This window comes from Leptosomus discolor, chromosome 9, assembly GCF_034619465.1.
Source record: "Leptosomus discolor isolate bLepDis1 chromosome 9, bLepDis1.hap2, whole genome shotgun sequence".
Taxonomy (NCBI): domain Eukaryota; kingdom Metazoa; phylum Chordata; class Aves; order Leptosomiformes; family Leptosomidae; genus Leptosomus; species Leptosomus discolor.
In genome coordinates, this window is record NC_141399.1 from 30,408,233 (window position 1) to 30,431,523 (window position 23,291).

General features: G+C 44.5%; 1 protein-coding gene across 3 annotated transcripts in view; it reads right to left on the minus strand.

The window, feature by feature from the left end:
- The window catches only part of ARHGEF6 (Rac/Cdc42 guanine nucleotide exchange factor 6), a 41,064-nt gene extending 24,091 nt beyond the window's left edge, over window positions 1–16,973 (minus strand). The window contains exons 1-6 of one of the 3 annotated variants that reach the window (XM_086470373.1): window positions 16,775–16,973; window positions 15,640–15,723; window positions 7,246–7,330; window positions 6,627–6,629; window positions 2,286–2,413; window positions 1,671–1,872 (exon numbers count right to left, since the gene is read on the minus strand). In XM_086470373.1, the coding sequence (XP_086326499.1) occupies window positions 1,671–1,872; window positions 2,286–2,413; window positions 6,627–6,629; window positions 7,246–7,330; window positions 15,640–15,723; window positions 16,775–16,939 (667 nt within the window). In that variant the 5' untranslated portion in view covers window positions 16,940–16,973. The remainder of the gene's footprint in view (window positions 1–1,670; window positions 1,873–2,285; window positions 2,414–6,626; window positions 6,630–7,245; window positions 7,331–15,639; window positions 15,724–16,774) is intronic. The other 2 variants (XM_086470374.1, XM_086470372.1) reach the window with 2 other exon arrangements.
- Window positions 16,974–23,291: the final 6,318 nt, after the last annotated feature.

Consider the following 23,291-nt stretch of genomic DNA (forward strand, 5'->3'; position numbering starts at 1 on the left):
CTCTGTGCCTCATTTAAAGACTCGGAGGAGCTTTGCTCCACACAGCTAGTTATTTCCACCCAAAGGGCATGCTTAGGACACAGTGGAGGTACAGACACTGCTGAAAAAACAAGTAACTCCATTTAGAGCAACAAGTCTCTCACTTTGGAGGCAAGGAAAGCAGCTCCTGCTGGCTTGCAGCAAGGGCTCCCCGCTGGACTACAACTCCCAGGCAGTGGTCCTGGGGCAGGAGAGGGTTAGCTGATGGTCCCTGCATCCATCATTTGCAATACTGCCACATGTCCTGAGCAAGAAGAGATCAGGGTAATGAACCTGACTCCTCTATGAAACAGGTGCTGGAGGTAGCTCTGCAGATAAAAAAATCTGATGGGCTCATACATCAGGATCAATGACAGACTTGTCCTCTGCTTCATTGAGGTGCCGTTATTTCATGCAGCTCCCATCTGATTCTCCCCATAGGGCTGAAGTTTGCTCTCCTTTTTTTTTAAAACATTTCTCTTCTCCACTCACTGACTTAATCAGTGATTCCTGGGTTGTGCCAGACAAGCCTTCAATCTCTGCTGTAACGTCCTGCTCCAGCTCAGACATCATTCCCCCGAGGGAAACAGTGGGAGATGAAATATCCTAACAATGATTTTTTCACTTAGAATTAAATAAAAACTGGCCTAATTCTGAGCACTCTCTCATTAATTTTATTCTTTCCTCCTTTGCTTTTGCTTGCAAGTGTGGGAGCAAGGATGTCCAACAGGGGTCGTACATTTTGCAGCCACACTGCAGACCACGGCTGACGTCTCACAGTGTTTGAGACAAGGGCTGGTCCTGAGCCATAAAACCAGCACGGAGCACATAACAGGTCTCTGTCTAGGGTAAGCCCTCAAAGCACATTAAGGAATTAAAGTTGGATTTTGTAAATAAACAAGATTACTGTCACACAATGGCCTTGGAAGCACAATGGGGTGAGCTGCTTGAACGGATATGTACACTACAGGGCAGTTCGCCAGCGGCATGCTTCATGTCATCACCACCCCACATCTGGTTAAAATCACATTGCAGAAAATGTTAAGGACACTCAAGACAAAGCTCCATAAAGGCAGATGTCATCAGATGGATCTTCCCCTCCCTCTTCCTTTCTCCATATCGCACCAGAAGATGCATCTGGGGGAAAATGTACTATGTGAAATCAGCCATCACTATGGACAAAACCAGGGGACCATTCCCTGTGGCCATATAGTTTTTGTTAGTTTCCTCACTGTGACTGTGAGCATACATTCCACCACTGCCACAAACGGCAGGATCAAACGCAAACACATTGCTTAACCGAGGTCTCTTAACAAAAAGCTAATTCTGTGCTCAGATCGACCTGGCAGTTCCTCAGGACAAAGGGGATCCACACAGCCATCTCCAGCCTCATCCTCTGGCAACATCCCCGCTCCTGTGCTGCTGGGGCTTGGGGGAGTGATAGAAAGGCAGGATGCGCTGGGGAAGAGGGTGAAGCAGCTCTCAAACAACTCATGCGAAAGACTAGGCTTTACCCTTCCGGCCTCACTCATCCTTCCATTAGCCCTGCTGCTATAAGGACACAACAGTCCTCAATAAATAGCAGCAGTTTCCCAGAGGCACAAGGATTATACCGCTGTCGTTCAATCAGTCCTTGAAAGCAATTTGCTTACCGGCAGATTTGATTTCTCTGACGTAGTTGCTTGGGAACCAGCCTGTTTTTCCATTCAAGGTCCCTTCCCACCAGCCCCCTTCTTCAACCCGGGTGACATAAATAATGTCTCCTTTGTTAACAGAGAGTTCATCCTCATTGGTCTGCTTAAAATTGAACCTGGCCTTTACCACCAGCTGATGACTGCCATTCTCGGTCATCTCCTAAGGAAAGAAACATGGAAAAACATCAGTAAATAGTCCAAAAAGGCAGAAGCCACTAGGACAAGCCATTGTTCTTTGTTGTGACAGCTGTTTTTTCAGTATTGCTCTTTATAACAAGCAATAATGTCTTGCTTTTGTGTAACCACTCCTGCCAGAGGACCACAAGGTCCCTCCCAAGCATTAATTTAGTTTCACAGTGTAATGGACGGCAGATAAGAATCACTCTCCTCATGTCCCAGAGAGGAGCAGCACAGTTTGGAGAAGCCACGAGACTCTCTCCAGCTGGGGCAGCAAAGCCATGATGGAGATCAGGGAGAACAAGCCCCTCTGGCATGCTCGACCCAGGGGTACCACTCATACCCCTCTACCCCCGCAGCCACGAACCCCTTGATGAGATGTTAAATAAAGGATACCACAGGCTTGGACTGTCTCCTTAACACCCTCGCTGATTGTGAAGCTGTGCTGTTGGAGTCAGCGTGGGGACCTCCAGCCGCAGAGCTAAGAGACAATAGATGTGAACATGGCCCTTTTGACAGCTGATCTGGTGAGGCAAAAACAACATCTGAGTTTTACCCAACTGTCCACCATCCCTCTGAATCAGAGCAAAGCAAAGAGTAAAGTCCGTAAAGAAAACAAGAACAGGGCACAACAGTTGAAAGAGCATCTATCAGAGCAAGATAGCAAGTGCACTGCATCTCCAGTGTGGGCAGTCCTAGTCAACAGTGAGGATGGTTTTGCTGGGCTGGGTTAACCCCTTCCATGATGGAAGAAGTTGAATTACATCCCGAGGCACTCCTAGGTTATGCTGGCTCTGCAGCCACACATCCAGTCACAGTATTTTTTTTTAAATACCCCTTAAATTGTAAAAAACCAGAATACTACTCAGCCCAATGCTGCCCAACTGGGAATGTTTCTGGGATCCAAATAAGCACTGTTGAAGGTGTTTCAAAGTTTAGCTCACAAGTGAGTGCTCTTAGGTCACCTCTGCAGCTGCATCGTGGGCTTCCCCGCTGAGTGGGGAAGAATGCTGAACAGCTGGTCAACACAATCGCTCCTCTATTTAGATAAGTCCTTCTGGGTTCATTATACAGCTGAACGAGGCCAGGCACAATTTTGATTACTGTTCGTGGACCGTTGCCATTACCATGTGAGAGAGGGATTCAGATCGCAATGAGGAAGGTCAGGAGTGTCACCCCCAGGAGATGGACAGCCCACGGAAATGCTCAGACCATCCCAGCAGCTCTTGGAGTTGTCTCCTTCACACGCTCAAAGCTCACCATTTTGCAAACTAGTCTCTGGGCTTGCTCCTCACACCATCTGCCTGATGCTGGAGATAATGCTGCTGCTCTGATACAGATCTGTTTTTCATGATTAGTGATTTGTTTCTATATTGATATCAAAAAATTTGCCAGAGGGTAAAAAGTTTCCTGGTCACAACTGCGCTGTGCTGAGATTGAGTCAGTAGCCTCATCACCAAGATGATCCACCCAGGATCCTGCTTGGATGCTGTAGAGTGGTAAAAACATGGGATTCGAGCCACCTAGTAATTCCCAGTACTTCTTTGCTACTGTACCTCATACCACACCGTAGGACGACACTCAGATCACCTCCCTTCTATGTGTCATGGTGCTCAAATGAAGCACTGGCAGACATTATCTTTTCAGATTTGCCTTGTGACTTATTTTCACATTTAAGAACATTTCTGTATCCCAGAGCTGTTGTTTTCCACCTGTGGTGTGGATCTAGCATGCCCATGGGCCTCAAAAGGAGGACAGAGAAGAGCAGTCTGCAGGCATCACTTTGCTGGGTGTGCAAGTCCCCTGGATAACATTTAGAGTTCTTTGAAAATGCTGCAAGAGGAGAGGGTGATCAAGCCACCAAATGCACGCAGGAATCACAAAACACAAACTCTAAGGCTGCTGTTCCCCCATTCTCCTCCAGTCCGAATGTCAACATGGAAAAATCATTCCAAAGGGGAAGTTTGGTGGGAGTTACAGGAACTCAGCTGGGCTTTTACTCCCCCTTGAGGGTTTTTGTTTTAAGAGGAAAATACCTCATCCTTAGACAGGACCTGGAGCAACTGTGAGCTCTTAGAGAATAGACTTGCTTTGTCTCCAGCGCCTTGCACAATGGGGACCAGGTCTGTGACTATGACTTCCAAGTGCTGCTGCCTTACAAACCCCAACCATACCATACCCACACAACGGTCTGCCCAGTCCCTGCTCCAGTGGTGGACAACATTCACGGTAGAACTCGTGTGCTGTCAGTGAGTCAGTTTTCTCTCTTGTCCTGCTTGTTACACAACTGCCTGAGAATCGCATGGTGAATTCCCAGCTCCTTGGGCTGCAGCAACAGCAAAACCCCTCTGCATGGAAACCCCACTTTTCAAACAGAGAGCATTTTTTTTCCTTTGAAGCACCCTGATATTTAAGCAGGAGCAGTTTCAGCTGCTCCTGGCAACTCACAGGCCAGGAGGGGTGGCCGGCTGCCAGCGTGAGATGTTCTTCCTTCTAAAAAGGGAGGGCGTTAACCGCGAGTCCAGACTTCTCCACTTATTCAAGCCATCAGCAACAGTCCCACGGAAATGACTTGGTTACTGTAGATTTTATGCTTCTCCCTGCCCCTCCCAATCTTCCAAAGCTTTTAAAAATATCTGCAGCAACCTAGAAACAAATGTAAAACTGACTTTGACAGTTTGGCAGGGAAGCGTATCATTTATATTGCATCATGACAGCATCCTATTTTATGCCTGGTCCAGCATGGAACACTGCTGCCATATGTTGCTTAAACTACAGTTAAAATAGCTGGGTTTTCTGCTCACATTCCTACACTATTTTTGGCAGATGAGCCTTGCCTGATCCAGCACAGCTGGTTTTCCTCCCCTGCCCTCTCTTTCAGATAAAAGCATCAAGCTCTGTATTGCTATTATTTGATGGACAGCTGCTGAACTCTGAGTTTATCTGCTACAAACGATGCCTCTAGTTATTTGCATAACAAGATCCATGATGACGCGAGGATTTGGACGTCAAATGGATGCTCAGAAACACATTCCCACAGCATTTCCTAAGCTGTCACCTACTTCCCTCTGCCTCCAATAAGGGTGTCGGGATGCAGCAACTCTGCGGGTGTTGGGATGTGCAGGGATGCCAGAGCCCAGGCCATAGGAGGAACTGCAGTAGCCAGTACCAGGCTTGTCCTGATGCTCCATACAGCCCTTGGCCTCTGGCGAGATGGACAAACCAGACCATCTGCAGTGGCAGTTTGTAGGACACAGGCTCTCGCTTCTCAGGAATGTGGCCAAGCCACCAAAAAGCAAACGTTTTAGACATGTATTTATTTTACCCTGTACTTTTCTCAAGGGTGCGCTCTGTCTGAGCAGCTGATTATATCACAGGCATTGCGCTTTTTAACATTTAAACAGAGAAAGCATATGTTCAAACAGATGTTTGCCATGAAACCAAGAGGATCCCAGCTTTCCTATAGCCCCATCAGTAACATGTGATAAAAACTATTCCCCAGCAAAGCCACGTCCCAAGCTTCACCCAGTGACTGCAGGGGTGAGCAGGGACACAGGTGGCTGCAAGAATAGAGCTGGGGCTGTAAATAAGGGGACTGCTGTGACAACTGCACCATGGCCTTGCTGCCTCATAGGCACACAACCCATCACAGCCCTCTGGTCCAGCGACGGGATGGGCAAGCACACAGGCAGGAAATTTTCTCACTCTTTTTGCTTTCAGAATAATGAAGCTAATTCCATCATAATGACAGTATTTGCAAAGGTTGCTCCCGGTCTAGGTAACCTGCATTTTATATCCCCCATCATATTGAACCGCAAGAGCTTTCTACATGGGGTCATGGGTGCTGTCATTTAATGGAGCTGTAAGAGGCTGTAGGGAGATGTTCTGAGGCTGAATTACCATTCACTGACTTCCAGGGAGTGAGCTGGCGGCAGGACTGAGTACTGGCTGCAGAAAAGCAGCCTTACTTCTTCAGAGCAGCATTATACACTCATACACACATACACACACGTGCGTGTGTGTGTGTACATATATATACTATTATTATTACACATATATATTATTATACATTATACACTATTATGTTGTTATAATATATATGTTGCTGTTTCTATAATATATACATGATAATGTATACAATAGTTTATATAATGTATAACTATAGTATATATTTTACATATATATGATTTTATAAAACTTTGCATCAGAACAGAAAAGAGGAAAAAGGGAGGAGAGGATCCAGTCCCAGAAATGAGGTTGTTTCACTGAACACCTGAGCAGCCTCTGTACTAGCAGAAGAGAACCCATAAGCAAAAACTCAGTTGAAAGAGAAGCAAAACAACCATAGCGAGAAAATCACCATACACCAAAACTAGGCAAAACGCAGTAAGCCAACAGAAAACTGGGAAAATCATGGGTTTGGGTTTTGAATTTTTCTCATTTTAATTGCCTAAAATGTAATCTGCAACAAGGAAACAGAACTCTTCCCCCAGTGCTGTATTTTGGTGAGTGTGCAGGACTCTGTGCAAACCTGTTTGTATGGTAAGGGGCCATAAATGCTTTCCACCCTGCACTCTTCCCAGCTCCATACAGCTCCAGCTTCCTCATCACCTCAGAAAAGAGACCCTTGTCCTCTCAGCCCTCCCCAGAGCACCACGCTGTCATTGTCCACCCCATTGAACTTCTCCTTTCACAGCCTAAGTGACTGAATATCAGTTTAAAGCAGCCTGTGGGGACCAGCTACGTATTTGGGATGGAAACAAGAGGAGCTGACTTGCGTTCCTTCAGCAGCCTGCTCCTGCACCCAGGGAGGCAGGGCAAGCCATCAGCTTGATTCCCAAATCCGGAAGCCTATTCCACGGACCCAGGGAGAGGAGAGAGAGAAACATCAATACAATTGACTAAGCATCTGGCAACGATGTTTGTTTTGACATTCAGTAAAGATATTGTGCAGATGGATCTGTTTTTCTCTTCGCCTTTAAAATGTGCTATTTAAAATCTGATATTTGCATTTTAAGAGGTGCATGCTCATTTACATGGAGGCTCCTTTACAATGACCTAATTTGAGATCCCTTAATACTGTCAAAACTGAGCAGAAGTCCCTTGGTGTAAAGTAATAATAATCAATTCTGCAAAGTGCATACAGCAACCCTGGAACACTACCTCTAAACCCAGAGTTGGCGGAAGCATGAAATGTCGATCCCACCATCCAGCATCAGGCATTGGTGCTAGCAGCAAAATTTGCCAAGCCTACAGAAATCATCATAAACTAGGAATTACAAAAAAACCCCACCAACCCCAGCATACATATAAGACAGAATTTGAAAAGGCGACAGAAAAAAACCTTTTTTCTTACCTTCAGTAGCTTTATTTACAGCTGTTAATGTACTCAGGACTTTGGAGAACTGTTCTCCGGTGTACAAATCATGTGGATCAAACACCTGCGAAAGAGGAACTTGGTCAGTTGAGCCTGAAACATCTCACTCTGGACATCTGAGCAGCCCACGCAGAGGGTGACAGTGAGGATTAGGCAGCCCGTATGTCTCTGCAGGTGAAGGGTCAACAAGTCCCATTTCCTCTATAGCAAGTGAATTCCTGGGGTGCCATGGCAGGCGGTGTGGGAAGGGCAGGGGGACCCAGCAGCATTTGGAGTGTAACGCTGGGGACAGGGAAGGAAGAAATCAGTTCTGTCTGCAGAGCAGGGACTCCTCTGAAAATCAGAGAAGGTTATTGCTTGCCTTGAGGGAAGGAAAGATTTTGCTGCTATTTTTGTATCAAAAGCTGAAAAGATTGAGGCTGTACATACACGTATGTATATATACACACACACGTACTTTCCACAGCAGAAGAAACAAACACACAGAATTTTCTGCTATTGCAATATGGCATATATAATATATTTACACTTTTTTTACAGGAAGCCAAAACCAGTTATTCTATGTGCAAAAATTCTGCTCCAAAGAATTTTGTGTTGCTAAGCCTCGGCAGCAAAACAGACATACAGAGTTAGCAAGGGCTTCTTTTCTATGACGGGTAACTTGGAACTTGTACACCTAGCCCTCCAGAAACGACCACCAGCACCATGAGGGGCAATTTGAGTTTCCAAAACACTGCAATCCCCTCTAACACCTGAGAAATGCCCTCAAGTTCATACAGACTGTACAGATCCTACCATTAATGAAGCAAAGAGAGGTGATACAAAAAGCCTCCATTATTGGTACCACGAAGGCACCATCTGCTAATCCCCAAATCCACGTTGTCTTGCAGATGGAGACCACAGATCCACAAATCCAGAGAACAGGAAGGATGCTTTTAAAGCTCTCCTGGCAGACACCAGCTACTCACAAACACTTCCAATGAACTAAAAAGTGTATCCTGCCAAATAAGTGCACGAGCCTTAATTACCTTTAGGGCAGTACTGCCCTTTAAAATGTCCCTTTCTTGCTTTCCACATACAGCTCCTTGAGTACACTTGGCATATTTCAAATAGGAAAGCGATTGGCCTCTTCCGCAGCCCTGGATGCTTGCGGCATCTCTTCCTCTCGACTGACACATCCGTGCAGCAATGAAGTCTAATACAGGCCGTACAAAGGCTGCTCTTTGTTGAGAATGTATCTAAAAACTGACTCAGCCACTCAGTACTGGGAGAGAGGCTTTACCCCAAAGAAATTTAATCCATGCTCAAAGGGGGAACAGCCTGCTGTCATTACAAATAATAAAATCAGTAGCTCTGCAGCTCCAACCGTAGCTACCACTCTGCACATCCCCACCTACCTTGGGCTGTTTCTGAGCTGATCTGTCACCTGCGCTCACTTGGGTTTGCGCCTTTGGACCACGCAGACCCCATCCCCTCTGCCAGCTGGTGCGTGAACTACTTTTCCTGCCTTGCGACTGCAGCCAGCGCTATCTGAGCATCGCCTCCAGCCCTAAGCAGCAACGTTAGCATCTCCGTGGAAAGGGAGACGGTAACGGAGAGCCCGGGCGAGTGCTGACCCTGTTGGCAGCCGCTGGAGGATGTAACATTACAGCAACGCACCTTCACCCTTCTGCCAAGCAGAAGACCAAAGGAAACAGCGAGGCTGGGATGTTTGCGTGCATCTCTCTGGTGTGTCATTTTCTCGGTGGTAAACTTTTTCTTCCACTTCAGTAAGTCCAGAAAAACAAGTCCTGCCTGAATGAATGGCATCTTTTCTTTTTTTTTTTTTTTTTTTTTAAAAAACGACTAAAGTAGTAAAAATACAGCCCTGATCCTTCAATGCACAGAATAATGCTGTAAGGTCAGAGTCATCAGATCAACTAAGTCCAGAAGAAAACGGTGGCGGGAGGGATATGCAAAAAATTCTAGCACAAAAGCAAGCAATAACTTTCCAGACTTTTCTTCATGGAGAAATTGTCTGAAATAGCTGCTGTGGAACAATGGCTATGTGGAAAACTCTTCTGGATCGGCTACTGTAATGTAAATATACTCTGCACCTTGCTCCAGAATAAATTCATCATACAGAAAAGTCCTCATTTATGAGCTAAAAATTACTTTTTCCAGCACAATCCATCCATAATTCCATTCCTAACTAAAAGACAAGCTGCAAGGCTAGAAGGAAAACAGACAGGGGAAAGGCTTTTTCACTCTTAGCTCATGGAAGATCTGGCAGACATAAGTAAAACCCTGCTTAAATCGATGGCTCTCATCTAGGGATCTCCGTTAAAATGCTTTTCCGACTTTTTGAACCACAGACTGCGGCTCCCCTTGGTGAAACGCTCCGGCTGCTCCATCAGCATCACACCGGGACAGAGAAAACCTGCACCGCTGCACCACCAGTCCTCCTCCGCAAGGCAGCGAGAAGGTGAGGAGGGGCCGGTGCTCGCAGACTAGAAGACCACCCAGCTTTTCGGAAAGGACGAAAAATCAAACCCAGGTGCATCCAGCAAGTTACCAGCACCCAAAACCCCAGCACAAGGATGGGAGAAGCAGAAAAGTTTGGGGAGGCCGGGTTGTGTTTCAAGCCCGAGCTGTCGTTATCTGCACGAACCGTTTCCACAGCCAGACAAAACCGCGGCGAACCCCGAGCTGGCTGCAAAGCCCCGGGCTCGGCGCGACCGCGACCCTTCATCCAAACCCGAGGGCTGGAGCAGACGGCCGCACGCCCGCTCCCAGCGCCAGAGATGCCGGCGTTCCGCCGCTCGCCAACCCGGCTGCCCCCGCCCGCCAGACGCGCCGCGACCGTCAGCGGGAGCGGCGGCGCGGCCGGGCTCCGCCGGCGCTGCCAAAACCGGCGAGAGGGAGCGAGGCGGGCGGCGGGGGAGCGCCTCGCCCGGCCCTCGGAGCCCTCCTCTTCGGTGCCGCCACGCTCCCGCGCCCCCCAGCCGAGCCCCACGCCGGGTCTGCTCTCTGGGCAGCAACGAGCCGCGCTCCTCCTCCGGCGAGCTCGGGGCAGGGGGGCACACACCGCGGGAGCTGCCCGGCGGCGGCAACACCCCCGAGGACCGGCGGGGACACCCGCGGGCACCACCTGAGCTGCCGGAGGACGGGGACGCCGGCGAGGCGAGGCCGAGCCAGGCACAGCGGCGCGGCGGGTACTCACGGCGGCGGGCGGGCGGGCGCGCAGCCCCGGGGCATGGCGGCGGCGTCGGGCGGTGCTGCGGTCCGCGGGGCGGCCGCTGCGGCTCTGACCCGGAGCCGGATCGCGGCGCGGGGAAGAGAAGGGAAGGGGAAGTGACAGGCGGCGCTGCCGCCCCGCTCCGCCCCGCCGCTGCTCGGTGCGGGACGCGGGCGGCCCGTGCGGCCGCAGCTCCCTCCGCCGGCCGCGGGCGGGAGGCGCGGGGCGGCCCGGGGGGAGAGGGCGGCAAAGGGGAAAGGGAAGAAGAGAAAGGCCAGGGGAAGGGGAAAGGGTGAGGGAAAGGGGAAAAGGGAAAAGGAAAAAAAGGGGAGAAAAGGAAAAAAGGGGGGAAAGGGAAGACGAAAAGAGAAAGGAAAAAGGAAAAGGGAAAGGAGAAAAGGAAAAAGGGAAATGGGAAAAGGAAAAAGGAAAAATGGAAAAAGGGGAAAGGGAAGGGGGAAAAGGGAAAAGGGAAAAAGGAAAGGGGAAAGAGGAAAAAGGGAAAAGAGGAAAAAGGGAAAAAAGGAAAAAGGGAAAAAAGGAAAAAAGGGGAAAAAGGAAAAAGGGAAAAAGGAAAAAGGGAAAAAAGGAAAAAGGGAAAAAGGAAAAAGGGAAAAAAGGAAAAAGGGAAAAAAGGAAAAAGGGGAAAAAGGAAAAAGGGGAAAAGGACAGGAAAAATGAGGGGGAAAAGAGAGGAAAATCCAGGCTATTGAAATGGTAATTACAGCGGGTTTGCACGACTGAGAAGAGAAATGCTGCAGAAGGGCCTGAGGATGAGGCACAGTTCAGTTGAGGCAGTGAATGCTCAGAGACAGCATGTCCTCGCCACGGCAAGCATGGTGCCTCTGCTGTGTGTGCCAATCTGTTCGGGGAACACTTTCCTGCAGGGAGCATGAAAATCCCCAAACACTTCAGCACAACAGCAGGCTGCAGTGTGGAAAGGGGAAGCAGCACTGTACTGACATCCAGGGTGAAGCCCGGCTGTGGGTCCCAACCCTATGCAGAGACACAGGGGTGTCAGAGACACCCCACACACCTGGGAGCTGGAGACCCCTGGGGCACAGGGTCACTCTGAATTCAGACATACCCATTCCCCAGTGCTTGTGCTGGTTGATGCTGGGCAGGAGCTCTTGCTTTTGACGTTACCCAGTTGAGAAAGGTAACGTCGCTTTGGAGCGAAGCCAAAGCAGAGAAGGCCTTCAGAGCATATGGGTGGGGAGCCGAGGGGGTGATGATTGTCATGTGCTCTCCCACGCCATCAGTACAGGTACAAACAGTTTGGTGAAGGTTGCAAGCACCTCCGACTGCAGAAATAGCGTCAGTTCTGCCCACAATGGCAATGACACGCTGCATGCTCTATGATCATTCTGGACAGTCAGGTTTAATTCAGCTATTGATTTATCTTGCAGATACCATTCTTAGTTCACAAAATTCAGCCACTTGCCAGAAGTTTTGTGGTCGGATTAGCAATAAAATGCTGCTGCTGAATGAAGGTCTCGTGCTTCTTCAGCAGTAAATGATCCTTAGCTATTGAGCTGTGGTTATTATATGCACGGTGGTGTCAAGAGGAAAAGCAAAGACTAACAGTTCCCATTTGTGCCCTCAAGAACAAGCTAGGCCAGGACCTTTCTACCTAGTTTTTCTCTTTCCTCATGATCTTTTCCTGCTATCTTCTACACCTGGCCATCAGGACAGAACCTCTTGCCTTCCACTTTCCACCTCAACCTGCCTGCATCCAGTTGTCACTGCCTTACCAGTACTCACTCACTTGGGTCATATACACAGCTCAGAGGTTGAAGCCAGAGTGTAAATTAAGCACAATCAGGTTATCTGCACTGTTCCTCAGTCCAAAGAATCCTCTAAGGACACTTAAGTTCCAAAGAGGTGCCTGTGTCCTCTACCTAGTCCTCTGTCTCAGCAGAGCTGGGCTGATAGACATGACTTGGATCAAATTCTAGCACTGAAAAGCAGTTGGAATGTTTTAGACATGGTGTCATTGTTTCACCTCATTACAGCACACTTGTTTAGTTAGAAGGTGTTGATTCCCCTGCTTGCCTTCTTTTTTTTAGGATTAACACATTTGAAGCAGCAAATGTTTGGAGGCTTCAGTCCTGGGCTGAAGCTAAGAAAGAGTTTGGTTGTTTATACCCTGCAATGAGATGGACTCTTCCAGCTCAAACAACCAGCCTGTAAAGCTGCTGCAGCTTAATGGAACCACATCAAAGAAGGAAGGTCACAGAGTGTCCTTCTCCCTCCCTTCCACTATGTCCAAATGTTTCACTGTTCCGGTAAAATAGAAGAAGGTTCTGTTTCCTTCACTGTGTCTTTCTTCCACTTCCTAAGATGGAGTTACCAGGACAACAAAGAAGGGTAGGAGGGAAGTGCGTATGTGTAGCTCTGCAGGAGTAACCTCTTTGCATGCATTCCCACTGGAAGAGATTGGCAGGCAGTACCTGTTCAGTAGAAGATGGGACTTGGATTTCAACCAAAAGCTGCTGGAAGCCCTACCTTCCACACTGATCACCTTCCCTGCACACTACCAATGCCTAGTGAAGTGATGTATTCATCTCCAAATGGCAGCTGTACAGACATCTATGACAAAAACAAATTTAAGGCATAGTATGAAGGTAGCCACTGCTTTGGCAAAGTACAAGGAAGCCATCGGATGCTAGGATGGGATGCTAATGTCATGTATGAAGTTTTTCATGATTGAGATTCCCCAGGATGAGGCCCTTTTGTACAAGTCAGTATCCAGAGCAGAAGCTGTGAGCTCTGAATTTCCTCAAACATCCTCTTTTGCTCACATCTGCAACAGGAACAGAGTCTCTGACCATAACATGCACTTCTCAGTCTTAAGACAGGAGAAATGGCTCAGATCCAGTCCCAGGCTACTTCGTCATATCTAAAGAACAAGAGTTCTCTGTGGCATTTGGAGAAGGGCAGAATTTTACAGAACCGTTAGGGTTTTATTGTCATATCCAAAGTCTGGGTAAGCAGCAGGATGGAAGTCAGGGAATTCAAACCTATTAAGCCAAGAGCTTTCCTGATGTGACTTCTTTCTCAAGCTAGGTTACTGGGGCAGAACAGATTTTCTATCCTATGCTCATCTTCCTTAGACATAACACCACATCACTGCAACATCCTTGCTGACAGATCTTGGAACTAGAAGGTTCCCTGCCTGTTCTGATGCTCCAAACATGCTTTCAGAGTAAATGTGCTGCAGAGAAACCCCCTCTGAAGGGCAATGGCCCTTCTCAAGGCAAACTAAGCATGAGACATGAGGGAAGACCACCTCTAGATATACTTCTTAGAGTCTCTTTGCCAAGAGGGTCCAAACAGGGCAGCATTTAGAAGGAACAGATGGCAGAGGGTTGTCATGTCTCTCTCTACCTTCAGAGCACTCAGAAAAGCTGGCAATACAGGAGAAGAGCCAGAGGGAAGCACAAGCACTCTGACTTGTGCCATGTCTTGCTCACCATCTCAGCTGTCCTACCACGAGCATTCCACTGCCTGAGGCTACAGAGAGGAGCCAGAAAGAAGCAAAATTCCTGTCTTCACTTGGCATTCTAAGATGATTTAGTATCTTGGAAAAAAAAATAAGAAGTAATTTTCATTTTGATGCAAAATTTAAACTCGAATTTGAGAGATTTGAGCTTTTATTCAGCTTTTGAGTCTCCTTTCACAGCAACCACAACAGGGGCAACCACATGAGCACTAGGAAGATTACTGAAGTGGCAGAATATGTCAAAGATTAAGGGTGTTATAAATCAGAAGAAAAAATGAGTCAGAAACTTTTTCTTAAATTAAAACCAAGGAAGAAAAGGCAGAGGGAGCATCAGAGCAACACTCAGAGCTGGACACACAATGTTGCTAGTTCTAGTATCTGAATATTGTGGAGTATCACTGCAATATTGCAGAACTGGCTTTCAAAACTATGAGATGTTAAAGCATGACAGTTGAGGGTTGTTCCCTTGCCCTATGTTTTAGCTGTTTAAGACTCCTATTTATTAACATTTTCCACCATAACCATCATGATTAGTTCTTAAATACAAAAATAAACTCTCTGAAAAATGGAGGAAATCAGATGGTCAGTACCAGAAGACTGCCAACAACTGATGTCTGATGTGATGGGCCTTCAGTGATTCTATATACATCTGCTCTTCAAACTGGGCTGCTGCAGCAGGCTCTGAGAAATGCATTACTGGGAAACAACAAGCTAGTGAAACTGTTCTGGAATGAGCAAATTTCCATGCTGGTTAGCTAAAATGCTCTGAAGAGAAGAAAGGCTCTTTACTTCAAAGGAAAAGCAGAGGAATGGAGCTACCATGGGTTGGACTTTTCTCACTGTAGTGCATGAATATTCTGTGTAATGCCCAAGGATGCTGTCCCTGCTTCTGGCAGAATTTGTCTTCAGAATGTATTTTTTTCCACAATGTTGAGCATATTTCATACAAGACAGTGATGGCTCTTAGTTACAGGTTTCTTTTTACCGTAGGAATTTAAGTGATACAAAAGTCTTTACATTTTAAATCCATATGCACTTAGTAAAAAAATTGATGGCAAAATTAGCTGAACTCTTTAAGTGATTCATTTAGACTCTGGTCTTGCAAATATGAGCTATGCTTAAGCATAAGAATCAGCATACAGATAGGATCAGGCGTAGCCACAGAAAAGGTGTCTTGTCTTCATTAGGATTATTTTTACGTGTAAGGATCAATTTATTATGTGTCTGGCAGAATCTCACACAACAGTTGCAAGGGGATGAAAAATACTGCAGTATTAAGAATATTTCACCTTCATATTAAAGCCAGGCTAAAACCTGCAATCCCCTCTCTCTAATAATGAAAAAAAAATGTAAACAGGTCCACACTGCTTAACTCTTGTTTAGACAAACCTCCTGTAATTGCTGCACGTATTTCTACCTGACCATTTAGGTTTGTCTCAAAAGATGAGAAGGAATCTGTTAAGATCACAATCAATACACTCTGTTTCCAAATTCTCCACACAGAGTATTAAATTACCCATGCTCTAATTTATGTTATTAATACAAAAGATGAGGAATGAGTACCAATTTTGTCCCTCTGGCATCTGGCTTCCTTTCAGAAGGCTGATTAAACAAGCATGTTGTGACAATAGAACGATCCAAGTTGACTTACCTCCACTTTAAGGAGTGCGCAGCCTTTCAAGAACTCTTGAATATTACTGATGCAATCAGCTTCATTTTTAGGCTCCAGGCAATACTAAAGAAAGAAAATCCACTGAGATCATTGCATTATCTTCTCTATAGCCTCTGTTCAGAAGGCCTGCGTGAATATTGACATGTGCGTTTTATACTGAATTAGGGAAGCTTCTTAAGGGGGCGGATGGGGGTGGCAGGCAAGCTGTCGAAGCAGGAAGAGCGAGCCACTGGAGGAAGTGATGCACACATCGAAATGGTCGGCATCTTGTTTTGAATGTCAACATATGACAGTGCCCCAAGTGACAGTGGGAAATTGATGACCTTTAAGAACACGCTGTCCCCCAACCATCACATGTTAGCAAAAGGAGCTAGCAAAACTGATTTTTGCATAATAAATAAAGGCTCCCATTTTACAGCGTGGAGAACCTGTTTGTTGTTTTTTTAATTAAACAGCTTCTCTTCTGTGTTGCCATTTCCTATCTCTCATTGGGACTCCTTCCCTTTTTTTCTCCTGCATTTACTTTGACACTTCTGGACTGGCTGAATACACGCCTCATAAAACTGTAACAGGAGGTACTTGCATGGCTTAAACGGCTTCAGTACCAGTGGATTTGCTGGCCTTGGGACAGTTCAAAATGGCACAGATGCAAGGTTTATACTTTATTCCTAACCTAATCTGCTTGTCTAGTGTATTTTCTGACTAACCAAGTATTTTACAGTAAGAGTTCTGAAAAAAGTGAATATATTTACCGTTGTAATTAACGATATTTACGTAAATACAAAGTGCATATCCTTTTATTCAAAACCAAGATATTTTCATCTCTGGTAGGCCCGGTATTTCCTGCCACTGAATGAACATATGTAAGTCGGCCAACTGCAACCTTTCGGGGTTTTTTTTTGGATGTAGAGACAAAATCAAAGAACTAAAGCTACAATCGTACTTTGCTCTCAATTAGATACAACTAGTAACTGAAATGTAACACATTTCTCTCTCTGATGCTCCTTGCTCATCTGACTGAAGAAAACCATCCCTCAAAATGACATGGGCCGTATTTTACTGAGCAGTGCTCTGTTTCAGGCTAAGGCTAGCAAAATACATCTTAAAGAGTTACCTTTTCTGCAGATCCCGGAAGAAGTCGATTAATGAGTTTACAAAGCACAGTTCCATCTTTCAGAGAAGTTTTCAGGAACTCCTCCGGATCATCTACTATTTTCTTAGGGGAATTTAAAACTCCCAATGAAATAAGCCATGTTACAATTTGTTCTTCTGGATTCATCGCAGAGAGCTCTGCCGCCAGCGCAGTTCTCCTGTGCTGCAGCTTGCTGGAACCCACATCCGTGATTACATCTTCCTGCCTCTGCTGCTGCTTGCAGAGCTCAAGTGTGAAACTACTTTTTTTTTTTGGTCAGCACAGAAACTCACCAAATCTTAAGAACGAGTAGTTACTCTAAGGTAAGAAACATGGGGGTTTCTATAAAATAGTTTCTAGTGCTCTGTTACTTTAGACAGTGAAAGCAGATCTTTAACTACACATTTCCAACATTATTGAAAATAGAAGAATTTACGTGGATAGTTTTTCCACCAAAGATATCTTACCTAGTAACTTCCTCCTTGTGGCAGCTGGTAACCTACCATCTGGTAAACTTGGTCTTAACTCGTGGCTATCGCCCAAAGAAGTAAATGTAAATTTATCTTTGGTACTGTAAATAATGAGCATTAAAATTGAAATTCACACTAAAGATTACTGGGGAGAAACAACACACTGACTTTAAATACGTATTTTTTTAACTCTGCGTGGCAAACCTAGATCTTAAAATTGCCTTTTATAGTAGTTTTCTACTTTCAAGATCTGATTTTTGAAAATCAGTTCCAATCATGCACTTCATAGGAAAAATCTGGCTTTTTAACTACTTTATGTAAGAAGCGCACATACAATCCAAATGGGGTTTTTGGAAGATTATAATCTCTCAAAACAAACACCTGGCTAACTTTGAAAAGTTTGTAAGTTTAAGAATGAAACTTCTCAACTGTTTTGCTTGTCCTATTAAAATGTCCCTTCCCACCAGCTCTTCAGGATCTGTTGTATGGTGCAGTGTCAGGTTTTCACACTGCTCTGGGACAATATTAACCATCACTATCGATCGTTATCAATTCAGAAAAGTCCAGCCATCTTGCCATTTTCTTAACTGTTCTTTCACCAAACAGATGGAAGATGAAGCAATGCTCCATTTATGATGCCAAAGAAGCTGGAGCACCATGGATTGAAGCAATACAACGGGAACAGATGAACCTAGAGACCAGAATTCCTCGGTGACAATACTCTGAGCCAATTCTGTTTCTTGAAGCAACTGTTCTCAAGACATCAGAGCTCTCAAACGCTTAGGCTAGTAATTTGAAGGGTATGGAGAGACAAGACAGCAGAAGGATAAATTACATACCACAAATACAGATGGGTTTGTGTCCCCGCTTTCCAGGTCTTTCTTACGACTGGTACTGGGACCTACACAGGGATCACTTTGAACAGCCACCAGTGAGAAATCAGTGAGAACTGCCCTTTCAGGGTTAGACAGACTTTTGACCTTTATGATGACATGGGGATGAGTTCCAGTTCCCTCGTGTGGAAATACTAGTCACAGGTAGCTGCAGCCAGTGTGAACGATAAAGCTGGCTGAAGCTAAATTACAAAACTTATTGCCATCTGAAGTACATCTCCAACTATTGCTGTGTGTGGAAAACATTTCAAATTTATGACTAATTACACGAACTTCAGGGGTTTTCTTTCCTTTTCCAGTTCTCATGAGCACCGTTTTGTAGAAGTACTTGCAGTTTCCACTTTCATAGGTTGCTTTTTCTTTTTCCAAATCTGTGGTAGGCAAGGACAACTGCTAATGCTCATTCATCTACTGGGGACAATCATTTGTACATGGCAGACATCCACTTCAGTCACCTCATCAGAACATAACAATTTCTGATGTAAAGAATGACATAAGTATTTCAGCACAGGGAGAATTACACACCTGCTTCACTGAACTACATGCTACAAACCTGAACACAGCTTCGCCCACTCCCTCCTCTAAATCAAACCTTTTCTTTGTGTAGATAAGTAGATTTAGTTTCATGACTATTTCACATGCAGTTGTTGCAGCCAAGCAATTAATGGTTGCAACTGCAATTAAATGAAAATACTTCCCCACGTCTTGAACCCTTACCAACAGCTTGAAAGACCAGGAGACATGCACATATTCAGAAAGCCCCAAAATGTAAGGCAGTTCTGATCAGCCACCTCAAGGCCAACCTTACATCTTTCAGAAAGGACCCATCTAAAAATTTTCCAGCTTGTTCACCCACCTCATTAAAATTAATTCTGTGGCAAACCCAGGGTATGAAGGTATAGCTACCAATCAAGGAAGTTTTTGGTCTAACCTTTTGGAAAGACTTCAACTTTGGTTATTTGCTGACAGGGACATACCACATGAACTGTGTCACGTCTTGCAGAGTCCATCTCCACCCCAAGTTACAAATACACTTGTATTTGCAGCCTGACTTACACCACTGATGACTATATAGGACAGTATTACTTAAAAAAAAAAAAAAAAGGAGGTGGTGGGGTTGTCTATACCCAATTATCAAAGGACTCTGACAGCATATACATCATAACAGCATGGTAACCAGAGCAAGTTGGGAGCAGCATTCAGACGTTCAGAAAACGTTCTAGAACGATTCTCCTCAGTTGCTCACTTTTATGTAACTTGCTCTTTTTTCAGCAGAGAGAAAACCCCCAACACAAAGAACAATGCTGGAGTCTTTCTGCTGCAGAATCTACTGATGCCTTACATTCAAACCAGAGACTTTCAATGACGAAGTCTGAGTCAGCGCATGAGCTAATTTACATTGGTGTTACATTCTCATAACTTAGAATTTTAGGCAGGTATCAAACTTTTCTCGTGTGATAGCTCATATGTTGGCATTACACTTTAGTTAGGGTTATCTGGTTCAGCCTAACAGCAGTACCCAGTAAGCTACTGCTGAAAAAGGAGTCTCATATTCTTCTATCGTGGAGAAGATACACTCTCCAAGGCCACTTTGTAACACTAAAACTCCATCAATATGCAACACCTGTAGTCCTTTCCACCATGCAAGTGTTGCTCAGTAACAGGTCTTTTTTCTAATTTTAAAAAAAGCAAAACCAAAACCCATAATGCTTTTGTTTAACAGTAAATTTATTAGCCCTGGGAAATACTGCAGTTCTACCCATCTGCTACATTCAGGCAGACTCACTCCTACAATCTGCAGTCCACAACTGAAGTTCAAAGTGGTATCCCAAAACCCAAAGGTAGCAACCCCTAGACAAGGTATGCATGCTTTTTCTTCTTTAGCTACTCCTTACAGACTGATAGTTGTGTAAGAGATCAGTTTATGTCTACAACAGAAGTCAGTATAAACTTTATTAGCCATGACTGCTGAAGTACTTCAGTCAATATGAAGTTAGTTTTCTACATAAAATACTGGTGCGTGAGGATTCCTCTCTCATACACTGGCTCATCCAACATGTATGTAAGATAAAAATGCATCAAAACCAAGGCAAAGTTTTAGAGGAAAGCATCCTGTTGCAAGAGATTCAGTGCTCTCTGGGGTTTTACAAGAAGCTAGTATATACAAGGACACTAATTATTCTGGGGATTTATCACTACTATTGTCTTGGTACATCAACACTTCCTCCCTGTCATCCAGAAGGCCTAGACAATCATAAAACTCTGAATGTAAGACTATAGTGAAACTTTTCATGGTCTCTCAGTGAAGAAGAATTTCTAGCAATTTAATCCTCTGTATTCCAGAGGACTAAAACTTCTATATAACTTGCTCTTCTTTTCAGCATAAACAGAAAGCACCCTCAGGTAAAGGGGGTGTAAAGTAAGTGAAGGGCAACCCCACAGTATTTTTCTGCTGCAGCATCTATTGATGCACGTATACTGACTTAGAAAAGGCTCACTCTTGACTCTTGGAAGATGTTAGCTACGGCAGACAGCAACTGACTTCCATCCGACAATTTTTTTTTGTATCCAAGAGATTAGTAGTGCTACTTTTCAAGGCAACTCCTGAATGATAGCACAACCCTCTAAAACAAATAGCGGGTAACACCACACTCCAAAGCCAAGCTTTATCAGTTGTGTTTTGTTATCCTTCCATCTTCCAACGCATATCCACTGCTGCACTGCCGCCTTCTAGTCACCATAACTGAAAAAAGGAAACGCAAGTTAGTACACTCTCAGAAACCAACTGACAAAAAAGCTAAATCACCTTTGAGTTGATTGGGTTTATAGACACAATGCATGATTTGGATTATATTCAATTTGTCCCAACAGAATGAAAAAACATCACAACAGAATACAACAACTGAAATTACGTAAGGACTACTTGTATTAAGGAACACTTCTTGTACACACTGTCCCCAGAGCAAGTGCTAAGTAAAGCCTCCATAATTCCTGTGCGTATTGCCCCTCCAAACCCTGCCCACCACAAAACTCCACTAGCTCTTGACCATCTCAGCACGACACTCAGGACTCCTGTAATAAACTGGTATACGCACTAGTGTTAATCTGTAAAGGATAATGTATTATAAATTTAACAAAATTTGTGATCAAGACAAGGTGAACAGCTTGCTGAATTATTTACAGTTAGCATGGCCTTTCCTGCCATGAGCTAAGTTCTGTTTACTGCTCCATAAACTATCATTGGCACCACGCCTGTTAAGAATTTGCAAATGTTGGTAAGCGGCAGAGTAGGCTGAAAAAGTGTGCTTTTACTTTTAGTATCTTCATTAATTACAACACCAATAAGTGACAAAACAGATCTAGTGAATCGAGGAAAAAAGCACTTAATTTTTTCCACAAGAGAGAAGCATTTTCACTTGCCAAGAGTCATTAACCTTCAGCTTCCCAGCCAGCACAGAGAATGGAAGCACACGCATACAACAAAGCTGAAAACATTCTGACACAACCTATACAATGATTTGGCAAAACCTTTTAAAGTGGCCTAGGATGCTGCATATTACAGTATTCCACCTCTTTTATTAGAGTACTCATCATCTGGATCAGCCTCAAACTATAAATTTAAAAATTGACTCATGCAACTTTTTGTAGGTTGGTGGGGTAGCAAGGCACAAAAGCTTACTTTTAGATCTATTTCCCTAATCCACTTTGGTGCCATACTACTGACAACAGTGATTTTGGATTGAGAAGTGATTTTTGAATGAAAAAACGTTAGGTTTTTTTAATCTTGAGAGACACCTCCTGTAGTTCAAATGGTGTCCTTTCCAGTAGGATTTGTGATTTAAGTATTTCAACTGTCAAGCTTAAGATGAACACAAAGAAAAGAAAAGTAACACTTTGTTGGTTGAAATTCTATCAAATGACAGAAAAATAAGAAGTTGGTCAGGTAGAAGCTTCTGTTTTGTTTCACTATGTGCTTCGACTCAGAACAGAAAATTCTCATGCTGCTTCTGTACTTGACCTGAAAAAGATTCCCGTACCCTGAAATAAAAGCGTGGGTTTTCTTCTTTATCAAGGTAACGGCAGCAATTTATCAGGAGCATTTACAAAGCATTACAGGCATATTCTGACAAAGGCACTGCATAGCCATTTAGCTGCTGTTGCTGAGACTCTAGAAAGAATAAACTGTAAGCCAACAGACTACAAACACCACACAGTATGCAACAGAACCTATCCTTCACACTAGATGGAAATTCCCTGCAATCAGTGACCATGTGTCAGATGAACAGCACTGTACCAACTACAGCTTTTTCTTTTCACTGTTTCAAAGGTGGTTCTCAAAAGCAGTATTTGAAACTAACAACAAAATATGTTCTTACATTTACACAGTACTTTGAAAACCAATTGAAAAAATCACATAAAAGTACATACACTTCTTACATAATTCCTCCCTTGGAAAAGGGACTATCCTTCACTCTACACTAGATTTTAAGATTTTGCATGCATTAAGTTATTTCCTTTTTTTTTTAAATATCAAATATTTAGTAGGAAAATTTTCTGAAAAGCTGTATTAGCATGACAGCCCCCACCACTTTCTGGTTTTCCTGGTGAGTTACCAGAGAAACAGAAGAGGCAGTCTCTCTTCTACATGAAGTCTGAAAATAATTTTAATAGCGTAGGCTTCAAAGTCATGAAACGCAGCTAACCTACAAAGTTTTAAACCATTCTGGAGATACCTGGAAGCCTGCAGTTTAATCCAAGAACTCTGCCAGACATTAATTCCTAATCAAAGATTATACTCAGTATAGTCATTAAATTGCACGTTCTGCGCATTTAACAAGACTGATTAAATATCTGTACTGACATTTATTGTTCCTCCTCAGATTTTTATGGTCTGGTCTTATAAAGATTCCTAGAGTAAGTACTCTCTACAGCATGTTTTAAAATGCATTTGTAATCCTATTTTACGTTCACCCATAGCCAAACTTGACCAATTTCTGCAGGTGAGAAGACTCTCACTGTCATTTCCAACTTGGTAAGCTTAAAAAGCCTACTTAAACCTCCTCCTCCAACACTCAAACGGGAAGTTGAAAATATTAGCCATGAAGAATGTCCATCCAAGTCCATGAACACAGAACC